At 40.1% G+C, this 21367-nt stretch overlaps 1 protein-coding gene across 2 annotated transcripts in view; it reads right to left on the reverse strand.

The window, feature by feature from the left end:
* PPP1R21 (protein phosphatase 1 regulatory subunit 21) overlaps positions 1-21367 on the reverse strand; it is a 66120-nt gene that overhangs the window by 37341 nt on the left and 7412 nt on the right. For both annotated transcript variants that reach the window (XM_040453797.1, XM_040453796.1), the window contains exons 2-11: positions 18496-18564; positions 15084-15230; positions 12964-13065; positions 11470-11634; positions 11234-11292; positions 10136-10230; positions 6368-6420; positions 5483-5632; positions 1119-1220; positions 942-1030 (exon numbers count right to left, since the gene is read on the reverse strand). In XM_040453797.1, coding sequence (XP_040309731.1) covers positions 942-1030; positions 1119-1220; positions 5483-5632; positions 6368-6420; positions 10136-10230; positions 11234-11292; positions 11470-11634; positions 12964-13065; positions 15084-15230; positions 18496-18564 — 1031 coding nt within the window. The remainder of the gene's footprint in view (positions 1-941; positions 1031-1118; positions 1221-5482; positions 5633-6367; positions 6421-10135; positions 10231-11233; positions 11293-11469; positions 11635-12963; positions 13066-15083; positions 15231-18495; positions 18565-21367) is intronic.

Genomic DNA, 21367 nt, shown 5'->3' on the forward strand with positions numbered 1-21367 from the left:
CTGAAATAACTTTTAATTAAGAATTAAATAACATTTAATTAGGAAATAAAATGGCTTTTAACACATATTAAATGTTTCAAATAATGAAAGTATACATTTTTAAAAAGGTAAAACCTACTACTTTAGTTTTATAAGGATTTATGAACCATAATTACTTGTATATTTTCAAAATCTCTAAGTGAGTTACTTACATATGAGTTATCTACATATTTTCTAAAGTTTATTCTACAATATATTATAACACATCTGTGTTCTTGTTTCTCTTGTGTTCCAGTTGTATTCTTTTTTCTTAAGGCTAAATCTTAGGATGAAAAGATTTAGATGGAGGTCTTATTAGTTTTAGACCAAAAATATCAAAATGTACAAGCAATATTAAATTTCCAGTTATGGAGATTATTTTCGCTTTCCCTTCCAGAAATACTTAACAAAGAATACTTAAGGTTACATAATGACATCTTCTACGAGGGGTGCAGCACATACACAAAATTTTTAGTTTGTAACTTATAAACATCACCAATAATAAAAACAAGAAAATACCACCTTGAAGAAACCTAATGATTACAGGTCCAATCGTAGACGCTATTATAACCCCCATCTAAATGGGGGTTTTGTTTACAGCAAAAAGATAAAACTGAAATTATTTTAATAAATGTGTGATTCACAATCACTGAAAACATGGATTCATACTGTTATGTGATTATAGCAGTAATCACAGTACAGAACTACTCAAAAAAACCCTAACAGATGCACAAAAAATTTTCTTAAATATAAGTTTATGCTGCTCAAGCCATATTTTCCTTTTTTGTAAAAGTCCAAATTGGCTACGATGCAGAAAGATCAGGCAGATCACAAGAGATACCTGTCTCTATTTTATTAATTCCAGCACAGGTCAGGTGACACCCCACAATTCCCCAAATTCCTTGCCCTCAAGGATTAAGTACCTTTTTAACTGATAAGGAAGAATCTTCCTAAGAAAACATATGTAAGAGGTTAAGTGCTCTGAAAAAGTTTTCAATTTCACAGTAGTCTCCTGGAAGAGAAAAATAATTTCATGGTTAATAGTGTTATTTGACAAAGAGAGCCTCCACTTCCAGAAGTGAAACACAGAAGAAAATTACCAGGACAGTCACAGTATCCTCAGTAATACTTTCAAATAAATGAAGCATTCCTTCCTCAAGAGGGCGGACGTAGGACGCATTTTCATGAAGGTACTGTGAGAACTAAATACAGAAGGGAAAGAATTGGGAGTTACATCACTGGAAAATAACAAATACCAACAGATTTGTAAATGGACTCAACTGGGTTGCAATAAACTTTTTTGGGAAATTTTTCTGGGAAATTTGGCTTTTACAAAACAGATATGCTCCCCTCTAATAGTTCCAAATACAATCCCCAAGTCCCCATCTCATTCCAAAAGGAGGAACTTGAAAGGGGGCCCGGGAGACATAATTAACAACCAGGCATGGGTGGAAACGGGGAGGGGACACTGCATCACAACCAGCACCAACAGGCCTTCCCCAAACACCTGCTTCTCTACAGGGGTCTCCGTTAAAAAAAAGAAAAGAAAATCAAAACTGTATGAAAGGTTTTTAGGTTATGTATCTCATTCTTTAAAAAAAATTTTAATGTTTATTTTGAGAGAGAGAGAGAGAGAGAGCAAGCACGTACAAGGGAGGGGCAGAGAGAGAGAGGGAGACACGGAATTCGAAGCAGGCTCCAGGCTCTGAGCTGTCAGCACAGAGCCCAATGTGGGGCTCTAACTCACAAAGCAGTGAGATCATGACCTGAGCCAAAGTCGGATGCTTAACCAACTGAGCCACCTAGGTGCCCCTGTACCTTTTTTAAAAAACAAGTCTATTAAGGACAGAGTTTTATTTGTACTGTGGACAATGTTCAGAGTTAACAAAGTCCAGGAATACAATTCTCACCAACATGAGGATATAAAAACTTTCATTACCATCACTGATGTTTAGTATTTAAGAACAACTCAGTATGAAGAATCAATTCAGAAAAACATCCTACAGGCATTTAGACAACTTAAAAGCAAAAAGGTTAATTTTCACCTACAAAATATCTCAATTACTGTATAATGAGTATTGTATAATGGCTCAAATGTTGATTTCTAAGTATAGAAATGTAAGATCTCACTATGCAGAAATGTGATTCAACTGGCCCCCCCTAAACTATAGATACATGGCTCTGGGCATCTCAGTCTTTCTGGACTTCAATCTTTAGACCTGTGAAGTTGAACATTAGGCTTACACATCTAAATGTCTACTTTATGATTCTATGAACAAGTCTAAACACTCTGGTCATCTTTTAACAAGTGGTTTCTGAATCCCCTTCAATAATACAGACTTATTAGGGAAACCACATAGAACCTTTCACAGGCCAAAACACCAAAAGTAAGATATTGAGAAATACATGAATTCTTCAAAGTTAATGCAGTGCTTCAGGAAGTTAAGACTAACAAATGTGACTCTCCCTGTGTGGGCTTAATACGGCAACAAGCTAAAATAAAATTCCAATAACGCACAGAGAACCAGTAATGAGTAAAATATATTTTTTGATATTATAGAAGTGTAAAAGAAAATATAACCACATTAAAATGCTGCAGTACTATTTCCCTACCCAAGTCATCTGAAAGCTTTTTCCCACAGTGAAACTGAAGAGCATATTTCAAAGACCCAAAGTTTAATTCTTTATGAACTTCAGTAGATATACGGCGTCAGATCAAAACTGATGAAAATCAAGCATCTCCTGAGGGCTTCCTATGTGTAAGACATAATGATAACAAGAACTAACCGTTAGTGAGTGCATACTACGTCCCAGGCACTATTCTTAGTACTCTGCACATATTATCCACTTAATCCTCAAACATATATACCTATGAGGTATGTACTCTATCCTCAGTTTTAAAGATCAGGAAAATGAAGCACATAGAGGTTAAATAAATTGCCCAAGAGGACACAGAAAGTGGCAGAACTGGGCTGGGACCCCAGTAGTCTGGCTTCAGAATCCAGGCTTTTGCTACACTAATAAGTAGTTACAGGATCCATGGACATAAACACTATTCAATCCCTGGAAACACTGCATGGTACAGAAAAACAAGCTAGGAAGAAGAATCAGCCAAGTAGGAAGAGGGGCAGATTCATTTCAGAATATCACATTATGGGGGCACTTAAGAGCACACATCTACAGCAAAATCCCTCAATTTCCTCCCTGTGGGAGCCAGCCTTCAAGCTAGACCCACTGATCCGGGCCTCGGCCATTCTTGGCTTTGTGTAGTGCCCTACCTAGCACATTGTTTCAGGGTTGGTCTGTGTGACCAAAATGATATGGTAGAAGTGATGATACTCAGTACCCACACTAAGTCACAATAAGCATTGTGGCTTCCACTTTGCTCTCTCTTGGATCCCTCGTTCTAGGGGAAGTTAACTGCTGTGTCCTAAGGACACTCAAGCAGTCTGTGGAGAGGTGTTCTCATTGAGAAACCAAGGCTTCCCGCCAACAACCAGCACTAACTCACCAGCCACGTGAGTGAGCCACCTGGGAAGCAAATCCCCCCACCCCGGGAAAGTTTCTAGATGAATACAGCCTCAGCTGACTCTTGACTGACCTCATGAAAGATCATAAGCCAAAGCCCACCAGGCTAATTTTCTCCTGATTCCTTACCCACAGAAAGTGTGTGAGATAATAAACGTTTGTCATTTTAAATGACTAAGTTTTAGTGTAATTTATTACACAGCAATACCTAACTAATACACTCACTGTTTATTTTTCCTTTTCAGTAAAAGGTGGTCCTGCAAACTATCGTAAATCCTTTCATTAGAACTAGATGGGCAAGGGGCGCCTGGGTGGCGCAGTCGGTTAAGCATCCGACTTCAGCCAGGTCACGATCTCGCGGTCCGTGAATTCGAGCCCCGCATCAGGCTCTGGGCTGATGGCTCAGAGCCTGGAGCCTGTTTCCGATTCTGTGTCTCCCTCTCTCTCTGCCCCTCCCCCGTTCATGCTCTGTCTCTCTCTGTCCCAAAAATAAATAAACGTTGAAAAAAAAAATTTAAAAAAAAAAAAAAAAAAAGAACTAGATGGGCAGGGAATCGGGGAGGGGTGGGAGGGCTTGGGTAGCTCAGTTCGTTAAGTCTAATTCTTACATTTGCTTAGGCCATGATCTGATGGTTTGTGAGTTTGAGCCCTGCGGCAGGCTCTGTGCTGACAGCATGGAGACTACTTAGGATTTTCTCTCTCTCTCTCTCAAAATAAATAAGCATTAAAAAAAAAAAAAAAAAAAAAAAAAGAACCAGCTGGGGAGAAAAAAGGAAAGGAAGGAACAAAATTTGCCAGGCCCCAAAAAAAAGGACTGAAGGGAACAACACTTAGCCCTCTTCTTATTCCTTGTTTAAACTTCACACACTCTGAACATACCCCAAAAATCAAGCAGAGAAGCAGTCTCACCCCCACTCCATACCCCAGCAAGAAGGGTCAACTATACCACACATATTTTTTTGCTTTTAAACATATCCAGGGGCACCTGGGCAGCTCAGTCGGTTAAGCGTCCGACTTTGGCTCAGGTCATATCTTGCTGTTCGTGGGTTTGAGCCCCGCATCGGGCTCTGTGCTGACAACTCAGAGTCTGGAGCCTTCTTCAGATTCTGTGTCTCCCGCTCTCTCTCTCTCTCTCTCTCTCTGCCCCTGCCCCACTCACACTCTGTCTCAGTCTCTCTCAAAAATAAATAAACATTAAAAAAAAATTTTTTTTTTTTAATTTAAACATATCCAATGAAGAAAGTTACACAGAGAGTATAAACAAGAGAAAAATGCCAGCAAATTAACTTTTCCAACAATAAAATGCACTTTTCCTTATGCCACATCCCGGTCAAAAAACTACTGAAGTCCTCCATCCTACATACGACGTGAAAAGTCTGGGCCTTGGCCTGCCCAGGGGCCTTCTAGAGTCCGGAGCCATGTTTTTTTCTGTGCAACCTGACCTCCCATTCCTCCACTTAAAAGACTTGACACTCTTGCCAAAACAGACTGTTCACTGCTCCCTTCCCCCCGCCCACCCCCACACACACACTTCATTATGCTTTCTAACTCCATGACTTTGCTCATGTCTTATATCCTCTTCTGGAGGAAAAAAACACCCATTCTATTTCTCTCCTCCTATTCAATTCCCGCTCATTTTTCAAAGCCCATTCAAATCGCCAAAGAAGCTTTCCCAGACACTACCACCAACAGCAATCTTCCCTCCTTGATGACCTCACTTCACTTACTGATCTTACCACCCACACTTCCCCCTACTATTTAATTTCTTAAGAATCTCCATGTTTGCCGTATTTTATCTTGAGGGTAAAGACTGTGACTTACAGTTTTCTTCCATGTCCTCCATGGTAGTTGGCTGATGCACAGTAGTGGTCTGAAAAGAAATAACGTGTCCTCCTACTTGTTCAGGGCAGAGAAAGGTATCCTGAATTAACTTTACCTTCTGATTCAACGGAGATATAGTGTCAATGGCAGAATCAATAGGAAAAATCTGAATCCTCTGTTCTGTATAGGTGTGAAAGTTCAGTAGAGCCGTCACAAGATCTTGAACAAAAGCCAGGGCCTGCCCAGCAATGTCCCGCATCTTCAGCTTTTAAATGGAAAGTGTATAAAGTCAACTCTCCAATTACTATTCTCAAACAACTTTAGTAAGTCCCCTTTTAGAGAAAACACTTAAATTCTAGTATAATTATTCCTTAATTTAAATTTATTTGCTCCCACTTGGATTTTAATATTCCCTCCTAATTAGAATGCCACCAGTTTTAGAAAATAGACCTCTTCTGGGGCGCCTGGGTGGCGCAGTCGGTTAAGCGTCCGACTTCAGCCAGGTCACGATCTCGCGGTCCGTGAGTTCGAGCCCCGCGTCAGGCTCTGGGCTGATGGCTCAGAGCCTGGAGCCTGTCTCCGATTCTGTGTCTCCCTCTCTCTCTGCCCCTCCCCCGTTCATGCTCTGTCTCTCTCTGTCGCAAAAATAAATAAACGTTGAAAAAAAAAATTAAAAAAAAAAAAAAAAAGAAAATAGACCTCTTCCACTTAACCTAGACCATATAAGCACAAGTCCACCAACCTACAAGAAAAGTAGGACTCACAAAATTATTGCATCCCATAATTCCATTCTAAAGTTATCAGATGAGAGAGAACAAAAATCTGTATTATTTATGAATTCAATGAACAGCAGATTATGCAATTTTTTAAAAATGTATGACAAAGTGAAGCAAAAGTTAAACACATGGTTTAGTGCACTAAACAGAGGCCCAAACCGATAAATTCTTGTTTCTGAAAAGTCTGACATACACATCGCTGAAAATAAAAACATCATCATTACCTGATGTCTCCTATTGTGGAGTGGAACGTTCAGAGCGTTATACTGACTATATTCTACAAAACAAAAATGGATGCATGTTAATTCATTTTACATTTACAGAGAAGCTGCATAACTGAAAAATAAATGCTCTGCAGCAAAATCAGCTTTACATAAGAATTGTAAATGATCATAGTGTAAGAGAATAATGGAGTTTATATGGAATCAGTTGTTTCTCAGATAAAGTAAAACTTTTGATTTTTTTTAAGTATGCCTAACGTGGGGTGTGAACTCCTGACCCTGAGATCAAAAGACATATGCTCTATCCAGCCAAGCACCCCCAAATTTTTTTAACTGTAAGATAAACCCTGAGTTTCTAAGAAATATTTCCAAAACTTGAGGCCTATCAAGATTACTTAGGCCCATGATGTTCTTGCTATCTTCAGTCATGCTCCTTTCTAAAATAACCCTGCACACAGCTGCCACACCAATCATCCAAAAAATATCACTGTTTTCATGACAGTACGATATTTGACAGTCTACCACGGTCTGCTACTGCTGATCCCAACAACTCAATGCTAACTTTTCTGGGTTGGTCTCCTCATCTTTCTCACAGTCGTTGTCTCTATCCCAGACTCTGTTATCAACCTCTGTTAGCTTCACCTGGCTTCACACTTCAATCCCCGCCTCCATCTCTATGAATCTCTACAGCCACTCAAACCCTCCCTCCTCTGCCTGGTCCTTAATCAGAAAGATCTGGTGCCCAAATCCAACTCAGAAAGTCCCTATGCCGCTCTCATCCAGTTCTCTCTTACAGCCCCATTTCCACCAAGGGCTTGGTCTCCCATCCACAACTGGACTATTTCCCTATCAGTTCTCTTGGGGGCCTTGCCTGTTTTCCCTCCCAGCCTGGCCCATCATTTCCAACACTGCTCTTGCTAACATGAAAGGAGATCAGGGTCCATGACAACCTAATTTACCAAACTTAAGGGGGCCTCAGTGATACTCTGCAATCCATGACTTCATTGCTGTGTCCCTTCCCAAGGCATCTGTTCCAAACCTTTTCCATTTTAAGCCTCAAACACCATTCTCTGTCTCATCCTCTGCCCCACGGATGGGGTAGCCTCCCCCTACAACACCAGGAAGACCAGGGCCGAATACCAAAGGGTTCCTATGTTCCCTACCCTCCACCTCAGAGTCCATGGCATCACATATCCTGTCCTCAGCCAACCCTCCCCCTGGTTCCCCAGCAATAGCTCCTTCTGACTCCTCACGGCCTAGTCCATCAACCACCCCCTCTCCTCCCTACTTCTTCAAAATTACCTTCAAAAAAAGAATTTGTTGCAGCTTTTTAAACTCTATCCCCATAGTAACTTGTTCCCCTTTACCTCTATCATACTGAGTCCTCTGCCCTTACCCATCCCCTGCATACAACGCCTTCTCTTTTACTCCCAACATTTTCCATCTCCTTCATTCCCCCTGCTCAAAGTACAGCATGTCTTCCTCATGTCTGCCTATTTCCTCAGCACCCATTCACCTCTAACCCTCTGCCGGCCGTCTGGTATCCACCTCTATCCTGTGTAAAAACATTCTTCTCCAAGTCACCAAAGCAGCTGCCTTTACTGTCCATCACCCTCTATGAGCTCCCTGCCTTTACTGTCCATCACCCTCTCTGAGCTCCCTGCCTTTACTGTCCATCACCCTCTCTGAGCTCCCTACCTTTACTGTCCATCACCCTCTCTGAGCTCCCTGCAGCAATGCTACAACTTAGAACTGCTGCCCAGCACCACCAGGCTGAACACTCCCTTCCCCACCTCCCATGGCACCCCACTTCCCCAGTTTGCCATCATCTCCACTCCAGCCTCTCTCCTTCCTGATCACAGCTCTTCAAGGGTACTACACGGGCCTCTCTGCACTTTATACCCCTCATTCCCAACATTCTCAAAGCCCATTCATCCCCCCAGGGTCAACTTCAGTCTCTCTCCGAGGTCTGGGCTTTTATTAGAAATGCATACACCAATAGACAGCTAGACATACGCTGATCCGCCAGAATATTAAACAACAAAGTTAAGTTCGCCACCCCCCTCCTCCATAAACCTGCCTCTCACCTGCCTCTTTGATTTCTGTCAACAGTGCCACATCTTTCCCCCACACTGCTTCTTCACACTCCCCTGCCTGCCTGCATCTATCGCCCTGACAACTCAGGCCCCAGCCTCCATAACAGGACACCAAGACTAGCATCACAGTAGTCTTGGCCCCTTGCCCATTCCAGGGCAGTCTACACCCTTGCCAGACCAGCTCTGTGAGACCATGACATTCAAAAGCTTAAACACCTCCACTGTCTCATGAGTTACGTCCCAACTCCTTGGGTCCAGCCCCTCTCAGCCTTACAGAACTCACCCATCACTGCCCCCACCTCCCAGTCACACTTAACTAATTACTGCTCATCAGACTGCGACGGCACCTTTTATCCCACATACTACACTCCACTCAATCCCCTGGATGGTTCTCCTGCATTTCAGCCCAAAAAAACCTACTCAGGCCCAGTTCAAAGCACACTTCCTCCAAAAGACTTCCCCAAACAACCCTTTAGCAGTAATCTGTCCTTCCTCGGAAACCCCAAGAGTCTTTTCTATACATTTCTAGACACTTCTAGACATTTCTATACATTATCTCTCCCCTTCTGAACTACAAGTTCCTTCAGGGTACCCTCAGATTTCCTAGAGATTTTTGTATCCCCTGTGCTCCCTACCCACCTAGGCACTCAGCAAATGATCTCTAAATATTTCAGAACTCAAAGAAGTAACCCACAGTGACATGGTAAGGATCTAAAGTAGGTAGGGTGACAACTAGTATTGGAAAGGGAAAAATTTTAAAAAAGAGATCCAGAAGGAAATTATTAGAACCTGATGACAAATTGATACAAGGATTAAAGGGAAAATGAAATACCAAGATTTCAAGTCTAGGGGATCAAAGTATGCTAGCACTATTCACATTAATGTAGAAACTAGAAACAGGTGTTGTTTTCAGAGGACCTTAGGTTTCTGATATAATAATGACATACGCTGATTTTAGTGTTAGATCAAACTGCTGGGGTTTTTTGGTGTCTTTTGTTTCCTCTTTTCTTAGTTCTTCCAGAAGAAAAATTTAGGGGAAGTAAAAAATTTCAATCATGTAATTGTAAGAAGGGAAATCTGTACTTAATTGAATATGGGCTTCAAAATTCCAAGCAATTAAATAAAATATATTCTTCGTTTTCAAGGTTCTGATTTAATTATCTAAATGTTACAAAATTGGTACCTATTATACATGTAAGTTTTCTTTTTTTAAAAAAGTTATTTTTCTTGATATGGCTATGTAAATTACCAGACCATTCTCAGGATGAAGAGGAAGCAGGACTTACTCAACTCAGCTCTGCATCACTGAGCAGGAGATACGAGGCTGAGAAGATCCATCGCCCACTGCCCTTCCCCCACTCCCCCCACCACGAGCAACTTTTCTTACACAAATTTTCAGGTATTTTATGTGCAGGATGGTTTTTACCTTGGGATATGCTAAATATGTGCAATTAAAAAAATGTGGATTTGAGGTTTTTCCAAGAAGGCCAACTTTGGAGTCAGTCTCCCTATGAAACATGAGGGCCAAAGCTGATCAAAAAAAACAAAAAGAAAGCAATCTTGTGTTGAGCCAATGAAGTTTTTTGCCACATAGATTAAAAATGATTTTAATTCATTCATTACCAAAGACAGGTTCAAAGTTGTACATAAAGAAAAACTGTACATTAATACCTACTTGTATCATTAAAAGGTACTTTTTCACTGATGATTGATAAGGACTCCTCTAATCTACCTGACAAATCTTCATGAAGGTTCTTTAACTGTAATTGACTGAAAGAAAAAAAAAATACAAAACCACATTACTGCCAGTCAGACAGTGGATCCTCACTTCCTTGTTACCACAACAGCTGGTATCAGGCTTTCAGAGAATTGTGCCTGACACTGGGAAATGCTTGGTGGTAGACAGTTATTAAAAGATGAAGATAAGAAAAATACTAAGCCTCAATTCTGAAGCCCTTGAGACTTCTGTTGAATGACGTTGAAGACTGTCAGAATTTATCACAGTCCCAGTATCTAATAAAATCTTATCAGTTTATTTCCCCAAGTGCAAAGTAATCTTGGAGCCATTTCAAAATCACAAATTTTCTCTTTATGGCACATAAATGTTTGTTCAAGTATTACAGTAAAGTTCTTTTTTAAGTATTCTATCAGATTCGTCTTCCCCTTGGGCTCAAAATCTGATAATTTCTCTGGTTTTGATTCAATTATGAGTATAGGTATACATCTAAACCATGCATATAATTCCACCAATGCAACTAAATTGAAGAAATACACGTTGACTGATTCTGTAAAAACCTAAAATATTATGTCATTCATCAAATAAATACTGGAGTATGCTTTTACCACCCATCACTTCACCAAATTTTAAGATTTAGGTATCTCCAAATTAGATCATATAACCTCTCTTTTATTCAAAATGTACCATTAAAAGGTTGGCATAGTGATAAGGAGTCAGTTTTCCTCCCTGGGGTTATCAGAAGGCTCTCTCTTCAGCGCAGTCTGAAACAGAAAGCACCCAGTCCTCAGTACAGGAGCCCCAGAACGCGATCGGCCACGGCAGCAAACATCTGCACAGGCTGAGGACTAACGCACAAGCCACTCCACCGAGAGTGCATAAGGCCCCGGAGAGAACAGAACTGAGGAGGACCCCGGAGATGGCCTATTCCCAGCTCACTTCAAATGTGAGAAAATTGAGAGAGAAGAGTTGCTAAACCAAAACTCAGGTCTTCTGATTCTTACTTCAGGGCCCCTTGGAATTCACGTTTCCACATACCATTCTTCTGTTCGAAGCCGACATTCCTTGGCCTCCTTTTCTAGAGTCTGAGATTTTACCTGAATTTTAGAAGAAAAAGAAAAGCAGATGGCTCAGGCTATAGATGAGAGCACACTTAGGGGACACTGCAGACAAGCGCCTCCCCTTGAATGACTAACTCTGCGTTCCATCAAGTGCACAGATTAACAAGAGTCTTGACTATCTCTTAATGTGCTCTCACCAACAGTGGGGCTTACTTCTAGTTTGGCCTTGTCATTCTGCAGTTTCTCGATCGTTTCCATGTACTTCCGCGTCAGGCCATCAACCACGGCTTGGTGCTGGGCCGCCTCCATCTCCAGGGTGGCCAGTCGACTCCTCAGCTCTGCTTCCACATGCTTGTGCTGCTCATCAGCTTCAAAAAACTGAACAAAAAAGATCATTTTTATCTTTTCACGATACCCTAAATATGTACAAATGAAGAGGAAAATAACAGCAGTGACTATTCATGGAGCAATTTCCACCCGTTGCATATGCTCACTATGCAAAACCCACACAGGCAGGATCTCACAAGATCCTCACAGCAGGTCAGAGGTAGTGCTGTTATCTCTCCTTTACACTTGCGAGAACCAAAGCTTCAAGGGTCTACATAACTTGTCAAATGTAGAAACGAGATGTGAACACAGGAGATCCATGCCAAAGCCTATACCTCCTCCCTCTCAATCTCACGGATTTCTTTCAAACAACTTCTGGCACACAGAGAGAATTCAACTGACCAGGGTATAACTTTTCTGCTACGCTAACTTCCACAATTAAAAAATCCAAATTCAAATAGCTGCTATTCCTAAAACAGGTAAAACTCCTCTCCTTAATAAGATCAAAAGCTCATTTTGTTAACATTCGCAAAAAGACTGCAATAAACGCATATTTATTTTCCACCATTTCACTATGCTCACCATTTCACAAAAAATTCAGGAGGCACAGCTGGATATATTACAGTATGACTCTTAAAATATGCTGAATGTTGGGAGGCAAACACTGATTATTCAACATTCCATAAATATATGAGTGCCTGCCATGACAGAGAGAGACCCTGTCCTGGGGAAAGGCATAAAAAATGACATGGTGTGTACCGTAACAGACCTTACAGACCAACAGGTGAAGAGATACAAACCAACTAAATGGTAATAACTTAAAACAAACACTTCTTTTTGATAAGCCCTCATCTAAGTGATCCATCTCATCATTTTCTAGCTAAAATGAACAGTGCTTAGTACTGTACTGTCAAGTTATAAAGTTATTCTGCTGTCCTTCAAATAAATGCGTACTTCAAAGCACACATCAGATTAAGATATGAAAGAGATTTAAGAAGCGAATGAATGACAGTGACATATATACCTAACAACCACAGGAGACATTAAAATACATACACAAAACACTCTGTGCTGTCCTGCATTGGTTTTTCCACAGTCCAGATCATATGAGCCATCTTTTTTTTTAATTATGTTTATTTCGAGAGAGAGAGAGAGAGACAGGGTGTGAGTAAGGGAGGGGCAAAGAGAGAGGGAGACGCAGAATCCGAAGCAGGCCCCAGGCTCCGAGCTGTCAGCGCAGAACCAGACGCGGGGCTCAAACCCACAGGCCGTGAGATCATGACCTGAGCCAAAGTCAGACGCTCAACCGACTGAGCCAACCAGGCGCCCCATCATACGACCCATCTTTAAGTCATTGGAAAAACAGAAAGATTTTCTCACTTGTATATGTAACCGTTCATTCTCTTCTATCTTCTTTTGTAGATCTTCATCAAAGACACTCTTCTGCTCTTGACTCAACTGAGAAGAAGATTCTCCACTTTTCTGATGGAAAGAATAAATTATGTCCACATAACTTTCATCCTTTAGAGAAACATCCTAAGGTACACAGATTCTCTATCACCTTAGTAGCTTGTCTCTTCTATGTGTGCACCATTCTCAAACAATCCTGCAAAAGGTATACAATCCATCACTTAACTTTTCCTATTTGACACAAGTAGGAACTGCAAATATTGAAACAAGCTGAAGAGCTTAAAAAGGAGATAAAGGGAATAAAGAACAGATAAGGTTCACTATTCTTTGCAGATCAGTCTGGGAGTGGTTCTATTGGGAGACATAGCAGGCCCAGAAAGCTAGCAATAAAAACATGCTACAAAACATCATTTCGAGTTGATCTTTTGGTTTGGGAAATGACAGTTTTAATAATTGCATGAGTCTGAGTTGTTAAACTCCTTTAAGAAATTGTAATAAATCAGCATTCACAAGGACAAATTCATACAAAATTTCACATAAATATCTAATTTTTTAAAAAATATACAACCATATAAAATAAAGCTATTATAAATAAACGGAGGGAAAAAGCTCAAAAACACCTTCCTTTCCCTTTTTTACTAATGTTAACTTTTTCTACATAGAAGAATAGCACTATTTAAGAAAGCCAATAATGAACATTTGTTTTCATGGAATACAAGAGCTGAGACTATTCCAGGGATAGCCTAACAATGAAACTGTGTTCAGACATCAGTCACCACCCTTCTCTGCCTTTCTTATGCCCTCACTCCTCACTTAAAATGAAGTTACTTACTGATCCAATGTGAGCCAATGACTGGAAAGCCCTTTGAAAATGGAGTAGCTTTATTAAAAATAAAACATTAAATATCCATTATGTTGGGACACGAGAGCTGCACAAAGCAAGACTGCCGAATGACATATTCTGGGTCACAATGCTTCCCAAGTTGGAAAGCTTTAATTAACATTAATTCAGAATTGTTACACCCAAACCTCTGCGAAAACATCCCTGGGAGGGGATCTCGCCAACCTGGGGAGGCTGTTTGAACAACCAACATATGGTTGTTCCTTCCCCAAGGAATCTCCAGAGCATGCGTATCTTGACAAAATTTCCCAAGTGATTCTAATAGATACCTGCCTACACTCTCTCTGTTCTCCATTTATTTGAAAATTACCACTCTAGAGAATTCTTTCATGTAGAGGAAATGTGTATGGAAAGGTACTAACGTATAATTCTGTTGATTGCCTATCATATGGCAAAAACAGTTCTAGCCACCTTTACAGAATCCCATTTACTACTCAACAAACCTGAGAGTACCATCCCCACTTTGCTGATAAGAAAACTGAGGTTGCAAGACTAAAATGACAGATGAAGAATTCAAGCATGGGCTTAACTCCAAAGCCTGTGCCCTTCCCTCCACACCACACTGCTTCAGAGTTGCTATGTGCCTTCTTCTTCCCTCCCATCCTTCTACTCTTACTGCCTCAAGCCATACGTTTGCCAGGTGCCGCTCTACATACACACAAGACTTAAAGATTCAATCACTAGCCCCAACTCTTCAAAAAAAATGCAACTTCTTAGTCACAGAGTGCTCCAAAGTACCAGACCACCCATCTCATGGCAATGAGAATCTTGTCTCACTATACAAACCATAATGGAAAAAGTTTACTTTTACATGACCACACAAGAATCCTAAATTGGCCTCCTAAGAATAAATACTAAGAAATATCTGCAGCAAACTTACAAGCATAAGGAATGAGTATTTCGACTGCTACTTTCACATGAGCTGTTACACTTTAACACAGTCTCACATTTGATTTGCCCTACCTTGAGTTAATAGCGACTTAAGTGTAACTGAAAGCAGTAAATTTGACCAGTATATACATAAATATATATATAAACAGCAAATGTCTGCTTCCTTGACCCGACATCCAGCCATAATAATGGAAAATTAGGGAATGTGGAGATGAGGTGTTCTGTTAAAACCCAGATGGCCTGTAGATGTCTGTACCTCGCAGACAAGGTCTCACCAACTTGCTTGTATTTGACCTACCTTGTTTTTCTTGCCTCGGGGTTCACTTACAGCCAATTCATCTTGAAGTAGTTCTACCCTCTTGGCAAGCTGCAGATTTCGAAATGTCAAACTGTCCATTTCTTGCTGCAGTTTTCTCAATGACTGATCCTTCATTTTCAGTTGTTCCTACATCCAAGTGAAAACAGACCATTCCTTACAATTTCACCTTAAGGTTTAGAGATAATGAAATTATTTTTGTTTCACTAAAATATTAAAACCTCTTGCTGTAGGGAATTCACGTTGTATGTTTATCATGCCAGTTCCATGTTTTCAGCTATTTGGTGACAAAAATCACTTTTTTTGGCCAAACCAAGTTAAATTTAAAAATAAAAATAAAAATAAAGCATATATATTGAAGTAACAGACAGTCATCAACTTAAAGTAAAATACCTACAACTGTATGTTGTTCCATAATGTTGTTGCGTATGTGTCTGGCAGTGAGGAGGCACAAAGCCTGAGGCTACAATTTTATAAACTTGAAATGTGAGAGAGAACTTCATACTCACTGATGATGCCCTTCAGTAAGAATGGGAAGCAATTTATTTGCATTCATTTTTTTCCCCATAAATCCGCCCTGAATTTAAGTCAGCCAAAATGAAGTCTTTCCAACACACTGTGATTTCTCAGGTCAAAAATCAGTATTATCCTAACATGAGAATATTTTTAGATGCTGTTTGCCCTACATCAACTACTTTAAAGTTTTAAGTGAAAATAGAAACAAAATCTATATTTTAAACAACATATATTTCGCTGCCCATTCTGAACTGTTTATACTATAATGGGGTAAGAAAATGGAAAGCTAGGGAAATACTTAGCTTCACTCTATTTTTAAAAAAATATTATTCTCACTAACTTTACTTATGACATTCTGACAACTTTGTGTTCACTGGTTATCGAACACAGATGACCAAATACTACTGCATATTTCAAGATGTGTAGGTTTATTACTTTCACTGAAAAACCACTGCAATGCTAAGATGAGGTCAAGCTCAAATGATAAACTAATATAAGTATACTGCAACAGCAACCTAGAAACCAAAGTCTGGTATCTGCAACCTACTGACATTATTTGCATGTTGAGAGCAGCCAGAGTGATAGAATAATGTTTCCATTAAGTAGAGAAACAATTTTTCTTTTCTATTGATTGTTAGTAAGCCCTTAATTATTTTTTTAGGTAAACTATGCTCCATGTGGGGCTCAAACTCATGACCCTATGATCATGATATGGAACTCCTGACTGTGTGTATGCTCTACTAACTGATCCAGCCAAGCGCCCCTTACTCAGTAAGCCCTTAATTTTTGCTTGCGGTTTAATGCTAAACATAGACCTGCCCATATCCAAATTATCATATATTTCAAATTAAAGAAATCCAAATCAAGGAATGCTGACAGTATCTAACAACTCACTGAAGAGGCAAACCCAATATTATCAAAAGCATGCTGTAACAGAAGACATCCTAATATTCCCATTGAGCAAACCAGCAAATTGCCATTCTTACTATAACTATAATGACCACTACAATGAATAGTAAAACAGTTATTTCTTTACATCCTTACAATTAATCACCTCTGACTAATGCTTCAACTCCATTAACCAATCATCAATTTCAAAAGACAGCTATTTCAACCTCTCTGTACACCCTAGTTTCTGCAATGGGAGATGATGATAATGTTATCTGCCTTCACAGAGTTGTGTGAAGACTAAATGACAGAGCAGATGTAATGTGCTTGGCACGATGCCTGTTACACAGTGAGAATTCAATAGTCACCATCACCAATGTCACCACCACTGCCACCACTGTAGAGTTAACCAAACAACCAGCAATGGGATGCTGTCATATGCCACAGTGGGCTATTAAGACACTCCAGGAAATATCTTCCCCAGTTTTAAACATCATCAAGAGAGAGGCAGCCTGGGTGGCTCAGTCATTTAAGCGTCTTACTTCGGCTCAGGTCATGATCTCGTGGTTCATGAGTCTGAGCCCCACATCAGGCTCCTTACTGATGGGCACATCCTGCTTGGAATTCTCTCTCCTTCTCCCTCTCTCTTTGCTGCACTCTCTCTCTCTCAAAATAAATTTAAAAACCTAAAATAAATAAATAAACACCTTTAAGAGAGGTAATGATCACTTCTTCAATGATTTAGGCAAAATAATAACTTGACTAACAAATCCTAACTATAAAGCTCATGCTTACTAATCTTGGCTTGGGCGCAGACAGCTTCGGAAGTATGGGTACGGTGTTCTGAGCTGCCTCAGCACTGTCAACGGCACCTGAGGATGGGGCACTCTCAAGGCAGAATTCTCTAGGGTAGGGTCCAACACTATAAGTAAAAGTACATATTTCTGAGTTACCCACGTGGAACCACCCAGGATACGTCACTGGTTGGAGGCTACTCCAGGAAGAAATAAGAGTAAAGGGAATCCTAATTACCTTTTGTCTAAAAATCAGGCAAGGGAGTGAAGAATGACATAGACAGTATATTTAACTGAAACAGGCCATGAAGAAATCTATATTCTAGAATTAATTTATTCTAGATATTCTAATTAAAAATATCACTAATCAGGGGCCCCAGGGTGGCTCAGTTGGTTGAGCATCCAACTTTGGCTCAGGTCATGATCCTGCAATCTGTGAGTTCAAGCCCAAATCGGGCTCTGTGCTGACAGCTCAGAGCCTGGAGCCTGCTTCAGATTCTGTGTCTCCCTCTCTCTCTGCCCCTCCCCTGATCACACTCTGTCTCCCTATCTCTCTCAAAAATAAATAAACATTAAAAAATTAAAAAATATATATCACTAAGCAATATTTATGACATGCCTACTAGAATGAGGCAGAAACAAATTCCTTCATCTCCTATTATATTTCTCCCCTCAGTGAACAAAGATGCTGATGATAAAATGTATCACTCAGAGTAACCTGATTTACAGAGGTTATTACTATGAAATACCTCAACCCAAAAGCAAGATCAATGGACTAAATGGTTCACACTTTCAAATCCATTTATTAGGGGACAACCATCTGCTGAATGCTGGGCATATAAATGTGAATAGGACACAGACCCCCTCAGAGTGCTATCTAGTGATGAAGACATATAAGAAGCCCCATTAATTCAGATAAATTTAGCTAAAGAGAGGCCATGAGGTATAAGGGAAAGCATGAGATAAAGTCAAATGATACTTTTTTATACTTTTTAGCAAGGAAATCAAAGTGCATCACGTTCATTACCTAAGCAAGTAGGAAAGTTAAATACAAAAAACTATATTACCTTCTCCTATCCCTAGTGAATCAGTGTCATTGTTGAGACCTTAACCAGAAAACCAGCTGAATTCCTTGCATTGAGTATCGCCCAACAATGACTTACCCTCATAGTACAAATATGAAACAGGCTTCTTACCTTTAAAGCAGCAGAATTCGCTTGTTCATCCACAACACCTTTTTTCAGGACCTGATTCTGAGCCCGAAGCTGAAAACAGAGGAAGCAATAATTAATTTTTAATATAAAGCAATAGCAAGGAAATCATTTACCATTACTTCACAGGATCATTACACTGAGTAACTCTCTTCCCACATACATATGAAAATAGAAATATTTGCCCGGAAGAGGATAGTAGATATCATCATTCTGTCATTTCCTCAGATAAGGCACAGAGGCTGAGCTGCCCAATGATGTAATACTAATCAGTGGCAAAATTGAGACTAAAATCCAGTTCTCTTGACTTCCACCCAGTACATGGTTCTTTCTATAAAACCAAGTCGCTTCTTAAAAAAAAAACAACAAAAAAAAAACAATAAACTAAGTACTAATACAATAAACTAATATTAAAACTAATAGAAAGTAATACAATAAATAATAGGGTACTGTGTATGCCATTTTCCTTGAACCTCTGGCACACATTCATTTGTAAAATGCATACATTAGGACTACTTATGAAACCCCACAGAAAATCCAAGTGTAGGGCGTTAAAGATGCCCAGCAGGATACTGTGCCTAATATTAGTCATGCAAATATCATCACCCACAATAGGTACTCTTGCAATAAGGCACCAGCTAAGGTAGTATATGAAAGCAACTAAGAAGCAGACTCAATCCAGAAGTCAGTAATAGCAGCTAACATCTGAAAGTTCATTATATACCAGGCACTGTCCTAAATGCTTTACATGTATCACTTCATTAATCCTTACAACCTTATGAAGTAGGTACTATAATTATGTCCATTTTACAGATGAGCAAACTGAAGTACAGAGAAGTTAAGTAGCTATGCTGAAATACAGACCCCAGCAGTTTTTACTCCAGAATCATGATGCCATTAGACAATATTGGTTACCATTTTCTAAAGCTACATATAAATGAGAAAAGAAGTGGGCAGGAGAAGTTGGGGGAGTCTCTGAAGAGGTAGGACTTGGGCTTTATTTTTTTAATTGAAGTATAACTGTTTTTTTTTTTTTAATTTTTTTAATGTTTGTTTATTTTTGAGAGAGAGAGAGACAGAGTGCAAACAGGGGAGGGGTAGAAAGAGAGGGAGACACAGAATCTGAGGCAGGCTCCAGGCTCTGAGCTGTCAGCACAACTCAAATGTGGAGCTTGAACTCACAGACCATGAGATCATAACCTGAGCTGAAGTCAGGCGCTTAACCGACTGAGCCACCTGGGTGCCCCCAACTGTATTTTAAATAAAGCAAACCAATCAAGAATTATGCAGCTAAATGAATTTTCCTTATGTATACCTCTATATAACCACTACTTACAGGGTTTTAAAAGACAAAATCTCCTTCTATAGTAAACAGAAAGTTCTCAGCAAAGATAATGCTGAGCATATAGATATAAATACAGAAGGCCAATGTAGCCAAAGCAAAAGGTTTACAGACTAATAATCTAACGGTGCAGTAGGGAGACAATGGAAGACTTTCTCTGAGAAAAAGAATGCATGGGATGATTTTATCTGTGCGCTTAAAAAAAATCTACTTCTACATAACTCAGATCTGTCTCCTGAGAACAGAAGTGACCCTTCTCTGCGCCAAAAAAAAGGAATATCTGAATACTAAATCTTAAACTGAGTATGTGAAACTCATTAGAAAATTTAGCTAAGAATTCAAGAAGAAAAGCAGGAATACTACAGGATATTCAACAGCTTGAGCAAAATGCAGATTTAAAAAAATAAGCTTTTCTATTTTTAGAAAGTTAAAGATACAGTTCACTACCACGACAGAAAGAAGGCCCAAATCTTGCTCTGCCAAACAGTAGACAATACAAACTTGAAAAATTCACTTAACCATTCTGAATCTCAGTTAAATGGTCTATAACATGGGTGAATACAGCTACCCTATCTTCTTTCTTCTGACGTTGTTGTGAGAACCAGAAAAAGAAACTTACATGAAAACACTTTCTAAATCTTAAAAAGTCCCCACGAATGGAAACAGAACTTTTTTTTTTTTTAATGTTTACTTATTTTTTTTTTTTAATTTTTTTTTCAACGTGTATTTATTTTTGGGACAGAGAGAGACAGAGCATGAACGGGGGAGGGGCAGAGAGAGAGGGAGACACAGAATCGGAAACAGGTTCCAGGCTCTGAGCCATCAGCCCAGAGCCTGATGCGGGGCTCGAACCCACGGGCCGCGAGATCGTGACCTGGCTGAAGTCGGACGCTTAACCGACTGCGCCACCCAGGCGCCCCAATGTTTACTTATTTTTGAGAGAGTGCAAGCAGGGCAGGGGCAGAGAGAGAGGGAGACGCAGAATCTGCAGCAGGCTGCAGGCTCTGAGTCGTCAGCACAGAGCCCGACATGGAGCTCGAACCCACGAATCATGAGATCACAACCTGAGCCAAAGTCAGATATTTAACCGACTGAGCCACCCAAGAGCCCCAAAACAGAACTCTCATTACTAGAATGAATCAGAAGGATAACAGATAACATTTATGAAAGCTTGCCTGGTATAAGGCATTGTGCTAAATGATATGGTGGAAAGAAGTGGTCTGCAAAGAGCTTACAACTTAAAAGGCTCAATGAAAGATAACTAGCAGGACTTACTAGAACTTCACTTCCCTACAAGAAGGATTGGCAAGGGGCGCCTGGGTGGCGCAGTCGGTTAAGCATCCGACTTCAGCCAGGTCACGATCTCGCGGTCCGTGAGTTCGAGCCCCGCGTTGGGCTCTGGGCTGACAGCTCAGAGCCTGGAGCCTGTTTCGGATTCTGTGTCTCCCTCTCTCTCTGCCCCTCCCCCGTTCATGCTCTGTCTCTCTCTGTCCCAAAAATAAATAAATGTTGAAA

This window comes from Herpailurus yagouaroundi, unplaced genomic scaffold (genome assembly GCF_014898765.1).
Source record: "Herpailurus yagouaroundi ecotype Mexico unplaced genomic scaffold, PumYag 210, whole genome shotgun sequence".
Lineage (NCBI taxonomy): Eukaryota > Metazoa > Chordata > Mammalia > Carnivora > Felidae > Herpailurus > Herpailurus yagouaroundi.